Source organism: Hakea prostrata, chromosome 5 (genome assembly GCF_041222555.1).
Source record: "Hakea prostrata isolate BN-2017 chromosome 5, UWA_Hpros_2, whole genome shotgun sequence".
NCBI lineage: Eukaryota > Viridiplantae > Streptophyta > Magnoliopsida > Proteales > Proteaceae > Hakea > Hakea prostrata.
Window position 1 is genome coordinate 9,403,701 of NC_142604.1, and position 20,183 is coordinate 9,423,883.

At 37.9% G+C, this 20,183-nt stretch overlaps 2 protein-coding genes across 4 annotated transcripts; both read right to left on the reverse strand.

Moving 5' to 3' along the window:
- Positions 1-1,367: 1,367 nt before the first annotated feature.
- On the reverse strand, positions 1,368-9,182 carry LOC149014963 (uncharacterized). 2 transcript variants are annotated; one of them, XM_089155907.1, is made up of 6 exons: positions 8,678-9,182; positions 7,842-8,077; positions 7,497-7,758; positions 2,269-2,448; positions 1,995-2,150; positions 1,368-1,887 (listed from the first exon to the last, which is right to left on the reverse strand). In XM_089155907.1, exons 1-6 carry the CDS (start codon positions 8,708-8,710, stop codon positions 1,714-1,716), a joined length of 1,041 nt encoding a protein of 346 aa, XP_089012033.1. In that variant the 5' UTR covers positions 8,711-9,182; the 3' UTR covers positions 1,368-1,713. The 2 variants fall into 2 exon arrangements, with proteins under 2 accessions (XP_089012033.1, XP_089012034.1); XM_089155908.1 differs by having other exon boundaries at positions 1,369-1,887; positions 7,497-7,755.
- Positions 9,183-14,454: 5,272 nt separating this feature from the next.
- Positions 14,455-20,098, reverse strand: HO2 (heme oxygenase 2). Of its 2 annotated transcripts, XR_016173529.1 has the most exons (5): positions 19,383-20,098; positions 18,778-19,001; positions 15,749-15,856; positions 15,350-15,649; positions 14,455-15,225 (listed from the first exon to the last, which is right to left on the reverse strand). XR_016173529.1 is itself a non-coding variant. In XM_089156247.1 (4 exons), the coding sequence occupies exons 1-4, from the start codon at positions 19,996-19,998 to the stop codon at positions 15,557-15,559; spliced, it is 1,041 nt and encodes a 346-aa protein (XP_089012373.1). In that variant the 5' UTR covers positions 19,999-20,098; the 3' UTR covers positions 15,236-15,556. The 2 variants fall into 2 exon arrangements, 1 of the variants encoding a protein (XP_089012373.1); XM_089156247.1 differs by lacking the exon at positions 14,455-15,225 and having other exon boundaries at positions 15,236-15,649.
- Between the last annotated feature and the right edge of the window lie 85 nt (positions 20,099-20,183).

Consider the following 20,183-nt stretch of genomic DNA (forward strand, 5'->3'; position numbering starts at 1 on the left):
TAATGAAAAAAAAATGCATAACTCTGGCCTTGTATTCAATTTGACCTTAAATAGAGTTGATTGGAAGGCAAGAATCCACATAGTCGAACCCATTTAGTAAGACAACATTTAGTAAGACAAGACTTCTTCTTGATTTGATTGTCATGTGTGGTGGGGAGACATCTGAGTAGTGTCATCCTCTACCTTCAAGTAAAGTTCTAAATGGATAACAAAATCCACTTCCAAACTCTCATATCCAGCTAGGAATACTCAAATCCAAACCCATTCAATTACTTTTAATATGTGGATATGATTAAGGTTTAAAAGTATCGGTATCAAATATCGTATCGATTATATGATTTTAAGAGACATATCATCCCGTATCAAGTATTATATCGCTCTGACTAATGTATTTTAGCATAGTTCAATAGAAAGACGTATCGAGATGTATCGTATCGCTCGAGTCAAATATGGATACGTATTAGCTAGTATTGTATGGTATCGTGAGATACTTTAAACCTTGGATATGAGAATACCCCATTTCAACTGATTAAATTATCAAATGTTTAACATGGTGTACTTGAAGAGTCGCACTAAATCATATTTGGCAAATTTTGATTCCAGAGTTATTAAAACAGAGAATTGTTGGATGCGAATCAAATAGTTAAGGGGCTGTTTGATTACATGAGTCCGGAGATTTCAAATATCTAGAGATTTCAAATCTATGGAGACATAATTTTAAAATTAAATGTTTGGTTGTGGAATGAAATTTGTGGTTTCATCCTAAAAAACTATTTGATTGACGTGATTTTTGTGAATGTGCAAATGTATAACTATTTTGAAATCTCTGGATTTCACCCCTTACCCATAAATCTACAGATTCATGTTTTTAATGTAAAAATGTGAATCTCTAGATTTCATGAATCTGTAAATTTTTACAACCAAACGGGTATATTTCTCAGATTCATGAATCCAGAGATTTCAAATCCAGAAATCTGGATTTAAGTAACCAAACAGGCCCTAAGAGAATCAGTGAAGAGTTTGCTTCTAAGGTAAGCCCATCTTTGAGAGCCACAACCTAGATATCCTGATCGGTTGGGACTGGTTATGCCCCATTTACCCTCAAGGCCATGGATTTCAGGTCTGTTTAGAAACACACTCGTGCACAACAGCACAAGCTTAAAACAGGTGCGGCAAATGATGTTTCAGATGGTGCTCAGACTCGGCCAAAACCAGGTTGATGCTCTGTTCTGGGCCAGTTAAGAAACTACCCATCTCTTGTATTCAATTTTATTTGACTTGTCTGAAAGGTACTGAAAATGGGCAGCCTCACTTGTTTGAGGCCTCAACCTCCCTGTAGAACTCCCAAGTAAAACTAAATAAAACAAGTGTATAAGCCACAGAGAAAGATTTGATTTGATTTGATAATTAAATTTACATGAATGTCAGTCTGGAACACATTTTTTTTTTTTTTTGTGGGGGGGAGGAGAATGAAAAGAGCTTCAACAAAAGATTTAACTTAAACAACAGTAAATGAAAATAAAATATGAAAAGTTGAAGCTCATGAACGCAAACAAAACTTTCAGCTGCATTGCGAAAGGAGGCAGAGGGGAAAAATGTGGGTTGCTGGCTCTTCTTGTGGAAAGGAAGAAAAAAAATGTGAATGGGGGCTTCTTTTGGGGGTGGTGGATGCTGCTGGTTGCTATTTACAGGACTTGAAAGAGGACAACAGCACTACATTTCATAGTCTGAATTGAGGAAGCTCTCATACTGTGTTCCCTTGAGTGTCTTGTTAACATCATCCCAGTTTCCAACTTGATCTGATAAAGACCCTGTGTGTATCTTCACTTGACGGCTCTTAAGCTTCCTCCGGGGAACTCTTAGAAAGTCTTGGACGTCCATAAGCTTCTGCAGAGAAGATGAGGAACTTCAGAAACGAAGATAGCATTGCATGCAGGGTGAAAAAGATAAAAGGGAGCATAAGCACCATGTCCCATATATGGAAGATATCTTACAGTGCGGTTCTTTATTATGTCCTCATAGTAAAGAATCATGTGTCGAGTACTCTTGAAGTATTCTAAAGCTTTTGCAGTTGTATCCTCCACTTCTTTCAGATTTGAAATCAATAATGTGGCATTGATGACAGGCTTGTATGTTGCTAGTATCTGGGCCTGTAAACGGTGAGAAACCAGATTAAAAAAGCAGCTAAGCTAAGCTAATGCATGTGGGGGTGTGTGGGTGTGGGTGGGTGGGGGTGTGTGAGAGAGAGAGAGAGAAAGAGAGAGAGACCTCATGAGGTGAATGTACATGCGACTTGTGGGTCCCATTCAGTAGCTTAGCATTTCGATCATAAGAATTTGCTAGGACTGATATCATCCTGCGCAACACATTTCTCCGGAAGAGAAATATTGCAGAGACGCCCCTGCGATTGAAGTATTCTACAATTTCATTGGGATGCTCCATCAAACCCTGAGAGTTAAGCATGGCAAGACAAGTAATGTCAACAATGCTTTACTCCCACAAAAACAAACATCATAGAAAGGACCAATGTTGCTAAGAAATCCTAACAGACCAACATAAAGCAGATGTATATCAGACTATAAGTCAGAATTCTATCCAAAATTTACCCCAAACAAGAATCTAAAGAACAGATATTTACATGTTAAAATAACGTATAAATCGCACACAAAGTTCTACACATTGACCAATCAACGAAAGCAGAAAAAAGAACATTACAGGTAACAAATCAATGCCAATCACTAACAAATTTGTATCATCCAAAAATTGAAAAAAGCTAAAGGAAAAAAAGGGGGGGGGGACTCCAGATGGTCAGAAAGTACAGTTCACATAAACAGGAAACTGATTTCTTAAAGAAACATGTGGTTTTGTCCCATTCATCAGCTTTTCAGTTGTTACCTAAATAACAGCAGAAAAAGAGTGCCTTGGCCAAACCACAAAAAACCAGAGATCTTTAATTACAGCTGGAAACATGAATTACTGCACTATCAGAGGATAAATGCAAGCGCAAGATGACTATTGTGAAGAATCAAGAAAATGAAAAATTATGATTGGCACTTGGGACATTACTACACCTAGCAATTGTACTCCTATTCGAGATATTATAGAACCAAAGCCACCATACCAAGGTAGAAAAAATATCAGAACAACTTTTTTATTTGAGTGAGGTTTGGAGGACAGCAGGACAGCTGCAGATTGGGATGAGACCATCATCATATTACTTCATGATAACAACCCCATGGGTTAAGGATGGCTTCAGATTGAGGTGGTTACTGATGAAGCTCTTATTTTGTTTCCCCAAGAGTTGAACAAAGCTTTCTACCCTCCAGCACAGTATGGCTGCTAATCTTCACCTAGGATAGCTGAAGGAAATGACTGTAGTCTCCAAATTTGATACTTATTATATAATAATACAATCTTACAAACTTTAACAAAATTGATTATTTCTACCAGAAAAAGAATAATTTATTACTTTCTTTGGGCCAATTTGCATGTAGATTTCTCATGAAAAACTTCATGCCTATTGATTTAACAAATATGAAAGCCAGTGAAGAGCACAACTACAACAACAACATAAACAACAATAAGCCTTGTCCCAACTAAATGGGTCGGTTACATAGATTTTTGCCTTTCAATTAGTTATGTTTGAGGCCATGCTAGATACAAGGCCTAAGCTTTGCATATCCTTTCTCACCACTTCTCTTAAGGTTATCTTAAGTCTACCCCTAGCTCTTCTACTTCCTTCAATCCGGATTATATCACTTCTCCGTAAAGGGGCATTTATAGGTCTCCGTTGAACACAGCCGTGCCACCTCAAAAGATTTTTCTGAAGCTTATCACTTATGGTAGCAACTCCCAGACCAACTCTAATAAGATCATTCCTTATCTTATCCTTCCTGGTTTTGCCACTCATCCATCTTAACATCCTGATTTCTGCCACAACTAAATAAAGAAAATTCAGTCAGTAGCTCTGCTCTTTTAATGCTGATAGTACCAACACAACTCCACAAATTGAGAAGTAACATTAAGCATCACCGGAGGAAGAACTAGGCTAGTGGTTCCAGTGAAATATCAACCTGTAAGGATCTTTGCAGTCATATGTCTGCTTGTAATCACAATGTTACCTTAAGGAACAATAGTTGGTGAAAAAACAACCCTTTGAGTAAGTTAATGGAGATACATGAGAAAAACCAAATACATGAAAAATAATAGAACCTGGAAAAAGTCAACCCAACTGCAGAAGCAAATGCCAATTTTAGCATGTAAAGCCCTTCCAAGGTGTAAGGAATGGACCTTTTCTAGGGAGAAGGTTCCACTAAGATAGATAATGATGTTATAAAACCCTTGACAAAAAGAGGCAGTCAAATATCAAGAGAAGACCCCCTCTTGGATTCATCAATAGAGGCTGGATTCACCAAAAGGCAGTAACAATTTCCCTTCTATGCCTGATAGAGAGTGCAGTCGACCCACAACCTCGGTCCGAGAAACAATAGAGAGAGAGAAAGAGCATTCTCTTCCTCCTTTTCTACAATCTACCACTCAGGCCTCCTGTGTTTGTCAGGCATAAAGGGGTGGGAGAGGAGAAATGATGGACCATATACATAATAAGATCAAGCAGCAGCAAAGACCAAAGAGAGAGTATAGTAAGGGATGGATTAATAAAATAATAATGTAACTGCAAACGACCCCATAATCTGTAACCAGTACCAGGCACAGAGAAGGAGGGTGAGGGGGAAGAATAGAGAACACGATTGGGCAGTAGAATCTATATTTATAATAAACAGAAATACAATTACAAAAAGAAATATCACTCTTACCTAATTAAGCTTAAAGCCTAAGGGAACATTCAATCAGACTAGGACACTAATAAGTGAGACCTAAACCAATAAGCAAACCACAATAGAGGGTCAACCCTATTGTGTTACATCATGTTGTCTTTCATATCTCTAACAATCCCCCTCAAGTGAAGTATATAATATTAATAGAATGTCCCAACTTGGACAAACAAAAACAACTTGAAAAATAGCACCAGTCTTGAACCATGTCGTAGTCAAATGCCAACAACCTCAAAGCAAAAACCCAATCAATTGTCATGAATCTATGCCTTCCCAACAAAGATAACAAAACACAACACCTAACAGTAACATCAAGCACCCTCCCAAATGAAGGTCATGAAATGCAACAACATAAAAATCCTTCAAATGTAGCACCTAATGGCTATGGAAAAGTCCACTAAATGTAGCACCTAACAGTCACATAAAAGTCCACAAAATAACAGCTTTAACGCCTGCGCAAAGAATCTCAGATAAGTGCAACTCCTGTGGCCACACAAAATTTCATAGAAGTGCAGCTCCAATGACTATACAAAAGCCTATGCCAAGAAAGGCACTTCAAGAACAATCAAACTCACTCTTGAGTGTGTAAAATCCATGTAAAAGGAATCTCATGAAAATTAATTTGCTTGTTGCAGACATCTTCAATCTCCTTCTCACGTGTGGCATCACATGTGACCAAATAGTGACCAAGAATCATGTCAAACAAACATCTCAAAAAATTTGATAAGAAAAGAACCAATTAAGTATGTCTACCTACAAATCATCCCCACAATGACAAATAAAATCCCAATTGACGTGACCAATCCACCAAAGTTAGATAATGGCAAATTAGTAATTTATCCACCAATCCCAATGCAATCCCTAGTTAAGTCCAAGTAACTATACCGAAAAAAGTAATACAGGGTTTCAAAATCCATTTCAAATTACTCATGAATCCAACCAATTAACAAAATAACATGAAATATAAAATAATGTTACTATCATAAATTATGAAATTCTCCAAGGGTTTTTGGTAAATAATGAAGCAAAAGATATGAAAGGAATTAGATTTACAAATGGAGGACAAACTTGGAAGAGAAAGCTCTTAATGGCAAGATTGTTATATAGCATAAGAGAGATGGGTAATTACTGAAAAAGAAGGATCGTGATTGCCTTCTTTTCCTTGCAATAAGGAACCAAAAAAAGGAGGCAGAATTATGTGAAGCCAACTAAAATGGAAACCCTAAAAAGAAATCAGAAAAACCAAGGAAATCAATATCAACAGCTCAAAGCAACGAAATCAATATTAACTAGAGGTGGAAAAGCTTGGAATCGGAACCACCAATACCATCTCGTACCCAAACTCAACCAATGGTGGAAATCCAACAACTGCGGTCTTCAACCATCGATCAACAAAAGCAGGTTTCTTCAACAGCAGTAAATGCAAAAAAATAAATTCTCCAATCAATCTCAATATCTTCAGCTGAAGAACCATTTGGGGGCCACCGAAGAAGATGCATGACTAGTTCAACAAATTTTCTTATAATCCTCGCCAAATCAACAAGAAGAAAATCGAAAAAAAATCACAGCAGCCAATTTAAATCAAATAGAAAATTAACAAAGAGAAACCCTTATCTCTAACAAGAATTCAAAAATCGAACCAGTAACAGGGCCCTACATAAATCGTCCTCTTCAATCAGTGCAAGCTGTAGCTAGCAGTTTCTTCAGCATCCAATTAAGAAACAACAGTAGTGGAAATAGATTGAGTATGATCTACACCAGTACCAGCAACTTTCAAACCAAACTTATACCATTTCCCATGCTAAATCTAATGGAAATGCTAGTTCATCTTCTTTGAACTAGGGCTTCATTCTTCAAACTAGAAACCTAAACAACTTTCAAAACAGCAATCACGAGGAGAAACAAGTACTGATTAATTCTTCTATGGAACCAGGTACACAATCCCAAAATTAGGAACCAGTACCAAGTAAAGAGAAGGAGAAAGAGAGATTGAGGGAGAAGAAGAGAAACAAGTGGAGAATAGAGCTCGAGAATAAAATATATGTTCCGCCACACCAACCAATACATATTATTAAAATAAACCGAAATAGAGTTACAAAGTGAAATATAACTCGAACGTAACTGTTAGCTAATTAAGGCTAAAGCCTAATAGGAAACTCAGCCAGACTAGGACACTAATAAGTTAAGACCTAAACCAGTAAGCATACCAAGGCAAATTATCCACAAAGTCCTTTTACCACCTGGCTTCTGAGACAAGCTGAAACTGGGAAAGGTGACATGCAGCAAAGAGATTCTTAATGTTTGTCTATGAATTACAGATGCTATAGAGTTCTCCTGTGTTGGCCACCAAAAATATGTAGGCATCATTCCATTTTATTAATGAACGAATGCAACAAGCCAGAATTTTCATTTATATCTGAACTGGACTTGAAACAAAATTATAACACAAGTAAAGAAGGCTGGGTAAGCATAAAACAAGTACTGCCCGATAGGCAATTGCTTTGAGAGTCAACCATGATAATTAGCATAACTTTTCATCCATGACAAAACTAAGCACTATGAATGTTTTAAATTATGATTTTGTAAATGAAGCAGTATCAAACTTAAAAGTCACTGTGGTGAAGACATTTTAATGGGAATGCAGCTTAACTTCAGATTACAGACCTGATTAAGCATCCACTTGAAGCCAACTGCAGCTGAACATTCATTCTTGGAAGCACTAGTTAACCAGTCAAGATTATAAACCTTATCCAGCGTCTCCACTATTGCCGAAGCATTTGCTCTTCTTTCCTTTGGAGAAAATATTTCACCATTCGAGCTTACATTGATATGGCTGTTCAACAGGGTTTCAAACCACCCACTTCCAGATCTCTGCATCGATAATATGGCAAAGAATCTTACAGGATGGCACACACATTCAGCCCTGCTAATGCATCAAACAACATTTGATGTTGATTAACGTAAACCCGGACAGAAAATTGCAATAACCAAAAAGAATATCTGAATTACCTGTCAAAAGTGTTGGGTATGGGATAGTGCACATAATGAATTTCCTCTGGAGCAATATCTAGAACATGACAAGACCTTTGAACCCCTTGAAAACTTAGGAACCTGGCTTTTGTCTGGGTACTTATCTGCCTTAAACAGATTGAGCAAATATAAACACCACAGACCACGGAGAACAATAAGACAACCGTCCTCAATACTAAGGGAGATTTCTTAGGGGGCTTGATGATGAGAGAATCCTGCGATGAAGAAGTTACACAGATATTTTTCAGTGTCTGCTACGTGACCAAAAACAGATTAATAAGCAATAACAATATATTGATGCTGGAGAAATCAAGATGGCACGGACTAGAGAGACATAAGTAAAATCTAAACAAACTGGTGACAGAAAAATCCCAAAAATTCGACCCAAAAAAAAAAAAAGGGGGGGGGGGCAATCTTCATTCTCTTTGAAGTTTCAGCCAAACGGAAACCCAAAATCAGAGGTACCAATAAAATATAAATCATAGAGAACAAGAGACAAAACATCAACGGAAAAAAAACCATGTATCGTTGGGGAGAGATGCCAACACAGAATGAATGAGCAGAATACAGAGCTCAGAGTTGAGAAATTTATTTAGAAATGATTTACATTTCGCCAATGACATCATCAAAATCTGATGTACACTCTATTAATCAGACAAAATAATAAAAAGGGCTCCTGAAAGAAGGGGAAAAAACATGCTTTATAGCAACCCATAAACTCAAATTTTGTTAAGGAACCTTCAACAAAAGAGTAAAGGCAAATTAAGAAAAAACAGAAGAACAAACGAGACACACGAACAGAACCAAACACACACCTTGCCGAAAGATAAACAATGATCCTCCGTCATCTTTGTTTCTGAAAAGGAAGGAAACAAAAGGGCATTTGTAGCTCCAGGATTCTCCTCCTTCCAAGTTTCCAACCCTTTTTCACCGACACTCCTATTCAACCCTTTTCATCTATGACTCTCAAAATGCTTGAGGGACTAAGAAATTGATGGAAGAAAGAGAAGCCTACAAGCATTTCTTCGAGAAGAGCGACATCATTAACACCTGCACGCGGCTTCTTCTCGTCTTGGATTTATTTCTGTTTGTTTATTTTTACTCTTGTCTCTCTCTCTCTCTTCTTCTGTGCCTCTTCTGTGCCTCTGTGGCAGTCAATTTCGTCTTCTTCTTCCTCCCTTAAAGCTCTTCGTTCTAATCGCCCACTGGGCAGAGTCACATTCCGTGAATTTCTTCAGTACAACCCGAGTCCTAAGACAGCCGCATTTGACTTTGCATTTTTTCTCGGGCTATTCGTTAATTGCTTATTTTAGTTAGCTCGTTAATTGGCTTCTGCAATTTAGTCTTGATCTTCCTATTTATGTATTCTATAAAAAGTCTACAACTTTGAATCTTAAGATGGTGATGGATTTTTTTTTCTTGCACTCCCTTAGAAAATACTGTTTTGTGACAACCAAGATAACCAAAAAAGAAAAAGACAATCAAGATAACATTATCTTTGCCATTGATACATTTCTCAATTGTGCTGCCGGTCTTGGTTGGGAGTAGACTTTGAGCTCAATTTAATTGTCCCAAAAGAAAATCAGATTGAATCGAATCATCCATAAAACGAGGGGTATAAGTTTAGTCTTAACAAGGCTTGCATGCTTTCTTGGAATGTGGTTTAGGCTCGTAACCGTAACTTTGAGAGTGATTAAAACAATAATATTTAACCCCGAGGGGTGGCTCAGTCGGCAAAGCCCAACGCTTCCACATAGGAGGTCAGAGTTCAAATCCTCTCGAGGCCAGGGGCGAAGCCTCGCCTATATTAATTATATAAAAAGCGCCTTGAAGATGTAGTCGTGGTGAGCGTAAGCTAGCCCTGATGAACCTCATTTCCAAAAAAATATATATATATTATAGTTTTGAATCAGAATCTACTAGTTAGGGGTGAGAGTTTGGAATTCGGATCATCACCCCCGACGGGTTTTCCACCACAAAAAAGGTGGGCCCCACCACTGAAAATTAAAATTAAAAAAAAAAAAAAAAAACCCTCCCATCACCACCCTGGGCCCCCCTGTTTTTTGTGGTTTTAAGCCGTCGGTTTGTGCTCCCCCGACGGGTCGCAGATCCGAACTCGAGAGTTTGACCCTATCAACTCGACCCTAATACTGATCTTAATAATTTTGTTTATTTTTATTATTTTACAATCAAGTCATTTGTAGGTTTCATGAGTCATGACATGTATATAACTCATTTCTTATTATACAGTTCCTATCTATGTAAATAAAAATAGGAAATTCTATCCGTGTAGATGTAGGTGTAGGTGAATATTCCATCTATGTAATGATCGTATTAAGAAGCTCTCTTCGTAAATATTACTAAATGAAGCTTAACACAAGACACACATATGCATTGCATCAAATCTTCATTGTGATTATTTTGTTAACATCTCTTACTAAGGAAATACAATAATTTCAACCCATCATGTGTTTAGCATAAAAAACTCCTATAATCCCATGTATCCATCCATATCCCATGTATCCATGTTTATATTTACATTAAAAATTGAAGGAGGGAATGAAAATTAACAATTCAAACATGGCATTTATAGATCCTTCACGAATCATGACTCCCTCTAATTCCAAATTTGCCTTCTAAGGAACCTTTCTTCCTTCCTAGACCCACTAAATTAATTTCAAACAAAAAGAAAAGAAAAAAAAGGGGGAAGAAAGAAAAAAAACGACGACGGATGAAAGGAAAGAAGTAACGTTCCCAAACCGCACGAGGAAGGGACCGATGAATCTAGGATTACACAAACGGGAACGATCAGATCAGAGTTTGAAATCTCTAGATTCATGTAACCAAACCTGCCCTAAAATAATTTCAAACATAATTAATAATTTCAAATTACAAATAGGTCAAGATTAGGGTTTTAAAGAGTTCACCCGACCATCATATTACAATTCTAATTTATAGAAGATCAATGGCATCAAAATTTCTCATGCTAGAGCCATTGAATTATTAATTATATTTCATTAATGAATATGAAGAATAGCAAAGTCCATGATGTAAATGAGAATAAATAAATCCTTTTCAATTAAGTTATAATTTTTAATTAAAAATATTTTATCAGGAAATATATGATCAACACGTTACATCTAATTGCCTTATTTTATTTTATTTTTTGGGGACAAATTAGAATGGTTGAGAGAAGAACCATTGTAGATCTTAATTTTTTTTTTTAGGTTTTTACCAAAAAAAAAAAAAGGAAGAAATTGCAGGCCAAAGAAAATAAAAGGTCAAATCTCATATCATATTTAAAAAATGTATGAATCTTCTAATTATTATTAATTGTTGTATCAACGTAAAGCACGAGACGATATTACTCAACTGCCACTGTGCCACAATTAATTTCTGTAGAAGGCAAGTACATAACACGAGTATTTTATAATTTCTCTCAAACAAACATCACATGAGAGAGAAGGGTAGTTTGGGCTTTTCATATTCTGGTTTTGCTTTTAGGTTTTAACGTTGACGATGATCATTACAAAACAGTGCCCACTAGTCCTCGCTGCTTTTTATCATTACCTTCTTATGATGATCACTTGGTAGCCTTCCCTTTACGCAAAATCTAACGGTCATGAAGGCTGAGTTGCCCGATATGATATGTGTAACTATATCTACCGGTTTTGCATTAATATCGGTATCGTATTGATAGCACGATACACACATACAAGGGCAAATTCGTCCAACATATAGAAATGGTATGTAAGTGGGTTTTCCATGCTGCCAATGTAGTCTATTTGTCGGCCAATGAGGTTTTGAATAGCTGATCCCTGGAATTGTTGGATCAATGTGTTTTTCATACATTATTAACTGGCCATAACAACTTTCTATTTAGAGATAGTAAGTCAAGGAAATTTCAGATTTGAAAATTCCTCATCTCTCACTTTTCTATTTCCTGGACCTATGAACCCTAGATTCTTTTTTTTTGGTAAACTGAACCCTAGATTCTTAAGATAGCGTTTGGTTCTCCAATTCTTTGGAATCCACTTCAGAATCATGTATCTAAAAAATCATGATTTTGCGGAATTAGATTCTGTAAGATCATATTCGTAATAAAATAATTATTTGATTTTTCTGATTCTGATAAGTGAATCTGTCTGAAAATCATTTAGTTACTATGATTTTGATAAGTGAATTTATCTGAAAAATTGTTTGATAGTTTTAGCCTGAATTCATGATAAAGGGCATTGTTTGAATTTGGTGATTCATCATGGGTTGAAAGAACAAAGGGAGGTAGTGTTGGCATTATTATCCGAGATGTCGAAGGCAAACTTCTGGGTGCTTCATCGATACCGGGACATTATAATTCAGCTGAAGAATGAGAAATTATTGCTTTTAGAGCAGGATTATTGGAGGCGCTTGCAAGTGGTTATGAGTCGATTCTTATTGAATCTGATTGTAAGCAGCTAATCAGGTATCTTGATGGTGAGATCCAACCCCCAATGGTAGTGGAGCCATTGATCCAAGATATTCATTACTTAATGGATAACTTCATTCACTATATCCCTACCTATATTCCTAAGAGATCTAATGTAATAATTGATCTCTTAACCATGAAGGCTCTTTCGGTTTTAGGCCCGAAAGCATGGCCGTCTTCCACTTTGTGGTTGGTGGAACTTGTTCCTCCCCCACTCCTTGCCCGGGTGGAATAAATCTGTTGTTTACCAAAAAAACAACATTTTTTTTTAATCATTTGGCAGGAACATTCAAGTCTCATTTTGATAAAATAGCAATAAAAGAAAAACTGAAAAACTGTTTGGTGGATTGCTATTTTGCACGGTTTTGTGTAATTGACATATGGCAGGCTGGAATATATTGCTTCCAAGTCTTTCTTTTAATGTATTTTGTCTGATTGGGGGTGGGGTTTAAGGATCAGATCTCTCCCTGTGACTAAATCTTTAGGATCTATCAGATCCAAAATTAAAATTCAGTATTCATAAGAAAAAGACAAATATATGGTATGTAGTTTGAAATGGTAAAGAAAATGTTAATATTGGTTTGGTGCAAAATGTATTATTTAATCATATAAGGAATGGAGGGGAGCTCTGTCTTTTCCAAACTTTATTCAAAGAAAGGAATTACATCTATTTATAGTATGTGATGCTTTTGAATACTGTGCACCCGTCTGAAGCTTACAAAACAATAGTTAGATGCGGGCCGACTTGTCGGCTAAGAAGCCAGCTCTAATGGCTAAGTCAATAATTGCATCACTAAAGAGCTCTGAATAGTTGCAAAACTTAATTAAGAGATAGAATAGAGGAAGAATGATTCAGTCACCTCCCCTTTGTATTGATTACTATTTCATGTAGGGTTTACCTTCCGTTCTCAACCGTTGGATTAATCCGTGAGTCTTGTTTGTGACCGTATGATCTTAGGGTTTAACTTTTATAATCCGTGTTATTTCACATTCATTTCTCGGCACGATCGCATATCCGATTTTGACGGGATCATGACTCTTACTATAACGGTCGGTTTCATTCCTCTTAATATTAAAATCCCTTTTCCATATTTGAATGTTCCTTTTTTTTTTTTTTTTTTGGTTGCTCTTCATAGCTTCACTCAAGTGATTTGGACAATAAACAAAATGAAATCTAGTTAAAAGGTTGTTCTTAACTTTGGTACCTAACTGTGCATTTTCTAATTTCCCACCTAACACATGCATATGGTGAGTGGCTTCATTTCCACTATATTCATTGTCAAAAGGGACACTACTTTTGGATAAAATATACAGACAAGGGATGAAATCATGCAAGGAAAGCAATGGATCCAAAAAAGTCCTCTTCAACAAGTATGAACCCATCACACAATTTCACTTTCTCTTTTCTTTCCTTTCCTTTCTCCTTAAAATTTCTTATTTATTGAAATTTTATCTAGAAGCATATAGAATTCAAATTTAATCTCTCAGAATAGGTAGGAAAAGCAGTGTCTTGATTGTTACATATATAATAAAGGAAATACCAGATTAGAACTAATATGAGCCACCTAATCCGCTTTGTAAGTTACTTCTCCTTCGGAGGAAAACTTGTATTTATAGAGAAAGAACCCCGACCCCAAACTGATTTGAATTCCTAACCTATTACTTATGAAGTGTTGATCTTTACCAACTGAACTATTTTTTCAAATTTACACTCATGTAAAAAAAATTTAACCCAACCCTCAAAAAAATTTCAATATTAACTTATTACTTATGCAATGTTGATTTTTACCAACTAAACCACCCTTTAATGTTTTTTTTTTTTTTGGTCAACACCTTTTAATGTTTCCACTACTCATGTGAAAGAGAGACATATTGCCTGAAATACTACCAAGCACAATGAAGTTCAAGAAAGGTCATAATGGAGGTAACTCAACCCCTATGAAGAATGGATTTTTCCTTGATTCAAATCTGTGAGTCCTGTGACCACTAGATCTCAATAGAATATTCTTTCATACTACTTAAATAGATCAATTTGATGGAAAAATTAACAGATGACTCATATGCTCTTTTCTGTTGTTTAAGATGAGTGACATAATGGATAACAGCCTGGCACATAGGCTTCCATTTCTTTGTAAGTTTGTTTCATATATTTTTATCTGATTCCAAATCTTTCTTTTCATGTAATTTGTCTGATTCACAGTGGAGGGATTTCTAGAACCAGATCTCACTCGCTGTGACAGAACAAGCAGGATCTATCACCATCAGGTCTGTCAAATATATATAATACCAGGTAACAATATATTGTATCGGAGTTTGAAATGGGAAAGAAAGACAGAGAAGTTCACCTTTTAGAACTAATAAATTATGAGACAGTCTCTTGGGTGAAGGATTTGATAGAAATAACCCATGGACCACAAGCACACATGTAGTGTCTTGATTCAACCGAGCCATCAATAGTAGTTCTAATTCAACCAAATGGGCCTCACTATCATTTGCTTCCTTTCCAGACAATTCTTCCTTGTTGTCCATGATATGACCTTGCTCACATGAACTCGATGACAGAAACTTGTGTGGCTATTGTAGAAGATGGGAAAAGGCAATCCAAAATCTGGGTTACAGCCTTACAGGTGGAGAGGAAATTTAGGGAAGGGAATATGACCTCATGGGTACAAGTACAGAAAAGGAAAATTACATTGTTGGTTACTGTTTCCTTGGATATTTGACAATTGATGATGATGGAATCATCCTCCACACCATTGAACTGGATTGTTCCATTGAATGCCCCTTCTTTTACTTAGATTCAGCAAACCTGATACAAGAACCATACACCTTCATGGATCTGGATCCTTCCAATGAATGTCACTTCTCATATATGGAACCACTGGCCATGTCAAAACACTGCATCACAGATAATACAAGGTCCTGAGAAGATGCAGAAATGCAAGTAAAAGAATTTGGTTTTACTAGTTCGAACTTCAAAATTTCAAAAATCAATACAGGAATGTGAGGTGGAGAAAATAACCAGGTGCTTAGAACAGTTCCTTTTATCTGATGGAGATGTGTGTAAAGAGTTGAGCCATCAGATAACTAGGGAAGATAAGAAGCCATACAGAAATACTATTTTGCTTGATATAGTAAGTTTACTGCGGGTATAAGTTCTTCAAGCTAGAAACAGCCGATGCGTTGCAACTGGAGAGCATTCAGATCCACTGAGTGAAATTATGTCAGACTACAAAATTATCAGGCGGGTGATCTGCCCTAAGAAGTTGAACGACTTCTTTGCTTCCTTCAAGCATCTGTTTTTCTCATCCCGTGTCCAATTCTGCCTTGTCAAAAAACCCATGAACCAAAAAGATATATCAAAAGAAGTGTTTAAATCATTCCTTGAGAACATATACAAGTAATTACATGATGCATTTACCTCCCCCAGCTTGTTCAGGTTTTCTCTCACATTTTTCAACATCTCCTCCTCATCCCCATTCCATTTGTAAAAGTCCAGCTCCCTTCCTTCCAGGATCTTCTCTGAAGCCTACATAAAACAATGCAGAGAGACCAGCTTGTGAATCTCACTACCCGAGTAATTTATGAGAAAGGACCTATTTCCTGAACTGTTAGTTTAAAGTTGCTTTAACAAGAAACATATGCTTCCTGTACTTGCAGACATTAAGCAATGAGGCTATGGCTCATGGACACCACTAACTTAAAAGGCTTAGAATACAACATCTAGAACACAATATTTACCAACATAACCGAGTTAGGATAAGCAAACAAGCCAGAAAGCTAGGAGGACCTAAGGGAATATTTCCAGTCTTCATATACCAGGCATTGCGTATCTTGATATGCAGCAATTCACTGGAAAAAGGTAGACGCATGCTAAAAGATTGCATAATATACCTAAGCTTACATTTCATGATGTACTGTCATTCTGTTAGTGTGCCTGTTATTATATTAATCCTAAAGTCAAGCAGAAAAGAGCACCCCTTTCCCCAGAAAAGTTGATGGTTTCGGTAGGCAAATACAAATTGGACATGCACTCAAATGTCAATTTTAACTTGGTCTTTAAACCATATTTAGAGCACAACATCCAACTTTGTGTGTCTAACTTGTATGCTCTAAGTTGGACCGAGTTTTTCTCCACCAAGTGAATGGGATAGGACAAGAGAGGGCATCAAAAAGGTATTTTATGAACACAATAAATTTCTATAGGGATTGGAGGACCCTTGGATGTTGAGTGAACCATCCTTTATGGATGGAGGAAATCTTTCTGCTTCTACATTTGTATATGCAGGCACTTAAAAGCAATTGATTGTGCCGCGTAGTTGGTTATTGTAATTTTCTCAGAGAATTTTTGTTTACATTCTCATTGATGGTGAAGCCTGCAAAGAGCCACTATTTCATTGTAGGATCCATTCAAGGGCCTTTAAAATGAGCTCATCACACAACCTAAGAACCTAAGTGCCTAACGATCTCATGATCTTCTCCAAAGCTGATCATTTATCCATTTCTTCCATTCTCTCGACCTTTCCCTTTTTGAATCTAACTCTGGCCTCCCAGATAACCTCGATAAATCCAACATCTACCTCTCGGGTGTCTCTGATTAGATGCGAGCCTCTCTTCTTCAGCTCTCGAGGTTTAAGCCAGGTTCATTTCCCGTCACCTACCTCGGCCTCCCCCCTCATCCCTGGTAGGTTCACTCATCATCATTGTCTCCTTATGCTTGACAACATTCATAAGAAGCTTCAATTTTGGAAAGGCAAGCTTCATTCCTTCGCTGGTAGAATGGTACTCATTCGCTTTGTTCTTTAATCCTCATACCTCTATTGGTGTGGAATCTTCTCCATCCCGAAATCCACCATCCATGCCATGGAGTCCCTGTTCTCTGCTTTCCTTTGGAAAGGGTGTGAAGTTTCCCGTTTTATCCACCCTGACTGTTGGTTGACCATTTGTCGCCCAACTTCTGAAGGTGACCTTGGCATTCGTCGGATCTCTGATGTTAACTTGGCCTGCCTTCTCAAGCTTATTTGGAAAATTGCCTCTAGGCATGACTCCCATTTGGGTTTCCTGGGTCTACTCCTTCCTTATCCGCTCATACTTCCTTTGGACGGTCCCCATGCCCTCCAACCCCTCTTGGATCTGGAGGAAAATTATCTTGCTCTGTCCCCACGTTCTCTCTGCTATCTCTACTTCTGTCTCCTTTGGCTCCTCTACTTCCTTATGGCTAGACCTGTGGCATCCGTTGGGCATTCTTTTGACCCTTTTAGGCCCTCGAGTAGTATATGGTACCTGCATCCCCAAAACCACCCCCTTGTCCACCTTTATTTCCAATGGCTCCTGGTCCCTTGCTCCCCTCCCCATTCTCACATAGGTTTAGGACTCTCTTCCCACCATTTTGGCCTCTCCTAGTGACACTACCATTTGGCTTCCCTTCCCTACCAAAACCTTTTCCACCTCCTCTGCCTGGAACCTCCTTCGTGACCATAACCCTTAACCCCCTGGCCTCCATTGGTTTGGTTTAAAAAGCACATTCCCAATCACTCCCTCACACTTTGGAGGCCCCTCAACCATGCCCTCCCCACCCAATCCTTCCTTAATGGACGCCACATCCTTGTTAGCCCAAACTGCATCCTTTGTTGGAATAGTTTGGAGGACCTTGACCATCTTTTATTCCCTTGCCCTTTTGCCAGATCTATCTGGGAAAAAGCCCTGTCCTTCATTTGGCCCATTCGAGGTGATCATTTGGCTTTGCTAGTGAGTGAAATTGGATTCTGAGGAACTTCCCAAGCTCTACTATTTGTGATCGGGTTGGTAAGCTCGTGTTCTGTGCTACTATCCATCATCTTTGGTGGGAACGAAACCTTCTGAGATGGACTTCCAAATCTCGCTCGAAATACATGATTTTGAATGTCATCCATTTTGATATTTTTCTAGACTTGTTGCCTCTCCCCATCCCTTGATTGATGATACCCCAAGGAACAGGCTCATTGTTGTATCCTGGGTTCTTAACCTTTCTTTCCAGTCTTCCTCCTAAAGACCGTTCTTGTTTGTTCCTTTCTCTTTAATATATTATTTATTCATCCCAAAAAAAACCTATAGTCAGAGGATCAGACTCACAGTGAGGTACAAACACCGTTCCCAGAAACTTAAACTTCACATTCATACAGCCCAACTTCTCAAATGTGTAACTCATACTTAGGACTAAAACTAGGTTATGGATACATGCTTGGTATCTTATCAGGTTTGATTCAACAAGATGGAATGATCCCACCACTACTCTGTGAGGTGATTCACCTTGCAAGAACTCAAAATTACTACCCGGCCCTGCACTAAGAGGGTTTTCTCTAATATTTCATACATTAAATTACTCTAAATAATCAGCTTTCACAAATACTATATAGCCATGAGGAGAGTCACACCCTCATCAAAATGGGCTGTGAATGACAACATTTGTACCTGTTTTGCAATCACTTGACCGCCAGCAATGTGGGCAAAATATACGTTATAGAAATGGCAGAGAAACAACGGGGCACTCCTTTCTGCAAGTGCCCTCAAATATTTAGCATAAGAAACTCCAGGAGGACCCGGTTCTGGAATCACAATATCCTGTTGAGCAAACCACTCAAGATCTTTTGAAAGACAGTCAGACCGCTCCAATCCGGTTTTTCGAAAATAAGCAACTGCAGAAAAAGATAAAACACACAGAGGAACCAACAGTGAGTGACAATATCATTATTTTGCTTAATATCTAAACTTACCAAGGGTGCCAAGCAGAAAAAAATCCACAAACAAAACTCATAACCATTTTTCTATTCCCTAGTTTGTAGTTCCTCTTCTTGCAAGATGCAATCTCCAATCAAAGCAGTTCAAGAGTCTAAAAAAGAGTATGTCCTTATCTGTTTTAGTTTCAGAAGCACATTTGGGTTAATACCCTAATCTCATCTCCACGAGTGTGCGACTGGGCTTCAAGAATACCCTAAATGTAAGATACATTTCTATAAAACAAAAAATTATGGAAATTCGAAAGTGAAATTTCTGAAAGGGCGAGAGAACAAGCTTACAAGCGACATTATCAGATGCTTCGACAATGCGGTCGAGGGTGTCAAAGACAAGCTTACTGTCGACCAGGAAGTTGAGAAAGCCTTCCATGCTGGGCTGCCATGTCCCTTCCTCTTCTTCCAGTTCTTCTTCCGATTCCTTGTTGGAACCGTCGTTTTCTTCTTCTTGTTCTTCTTCGCCCACAGTAGGGATAGGCTTGCCTTTGTTGTTCCGAAGTCTCATGGCGACAAACCTCATTTCTTGAACAATACCCTCGCTCTCTCCTGGATAAAGCTTCCTGTATCTCTTCCTCTTCTTTACAACAGGAGACGGTAAAGGAACTACTGCTGTTGGTGTTGGGGCAGTATCAATAGCAGTTGAATTGTCGGAATTAGAGCAACTGAGTATGAGAAGCCCATTATTTCTGTTCCTCTGAATCTCAGAATGAGATTGAAACTTGGGCGTATTAATCTTGAGAAAGTGCTGAAACCCAATTTCATGCCGGAGTGAGTAACACAATCGACTACAAGCAGCTACGACAGGCTTAACCCCTAAAAGCTGCAACGACATCCGGAAACGAGACGTTGTCCGTGTTGCAGACGCAACAGCAGCTGGTGGTGGTGGTGGAGAAGAGAACATCGGCTCTGCAAACTATACCATGAACCCTCGACCTCAGGTGTTAATGCAAACACAAACTCAGAATCCAATGAACGGCTGAGGATGGATCCGGTGCTAGAGAGAGAAGTCCATGGGCTTCATTATCAGGAATTGGATCCTGTGTTAACAAAGTCCATGGGCTTCATTATCAGAGATTCGCAAGGGGA

Coding starts and splice junctions, on each gene's coding strand:
- LOC149014963 (XM_089155907.1), bottom strand. CDS start 8,710: ATGACGGAGGATCATTGTTTATCTTTCGGCAAG. Junction 7,759..7,841: donor ATACCCAACACTTTTGACAG/GTAATTCAGATA, acceptor TTGATGCATTAG/CAGGGCTGAATGTGTGTGCC. Junction 2,151..2,268: donor ATGTACATTCACCTCATGAG/GTCTCTCTCTCT, acceptor CACCGTTTACAG/GCCCAGATACTAGCAACATA.
- HO2 (XM_089156247.1), bottom strand. CDS start 19,998: ATGTTCTCTTCTCCACCACCACCACCAGCTGCTGTTGCGTCTGCAACA. Junction 19,002..19,382: donor AGCATCTGATAATGTCGCTT/GTAAGCTTGTTC, acceptor CTTTTTCTGCAG/TTGCTTATTTTCGAAAAACC. Junction 15,650..15,748: donor ACCTGAACAAGCTGGGGGAG/GTAAATGCATCA, acceptor TTGACAAGGCAG/AATTGGACACGGGATGAGAA.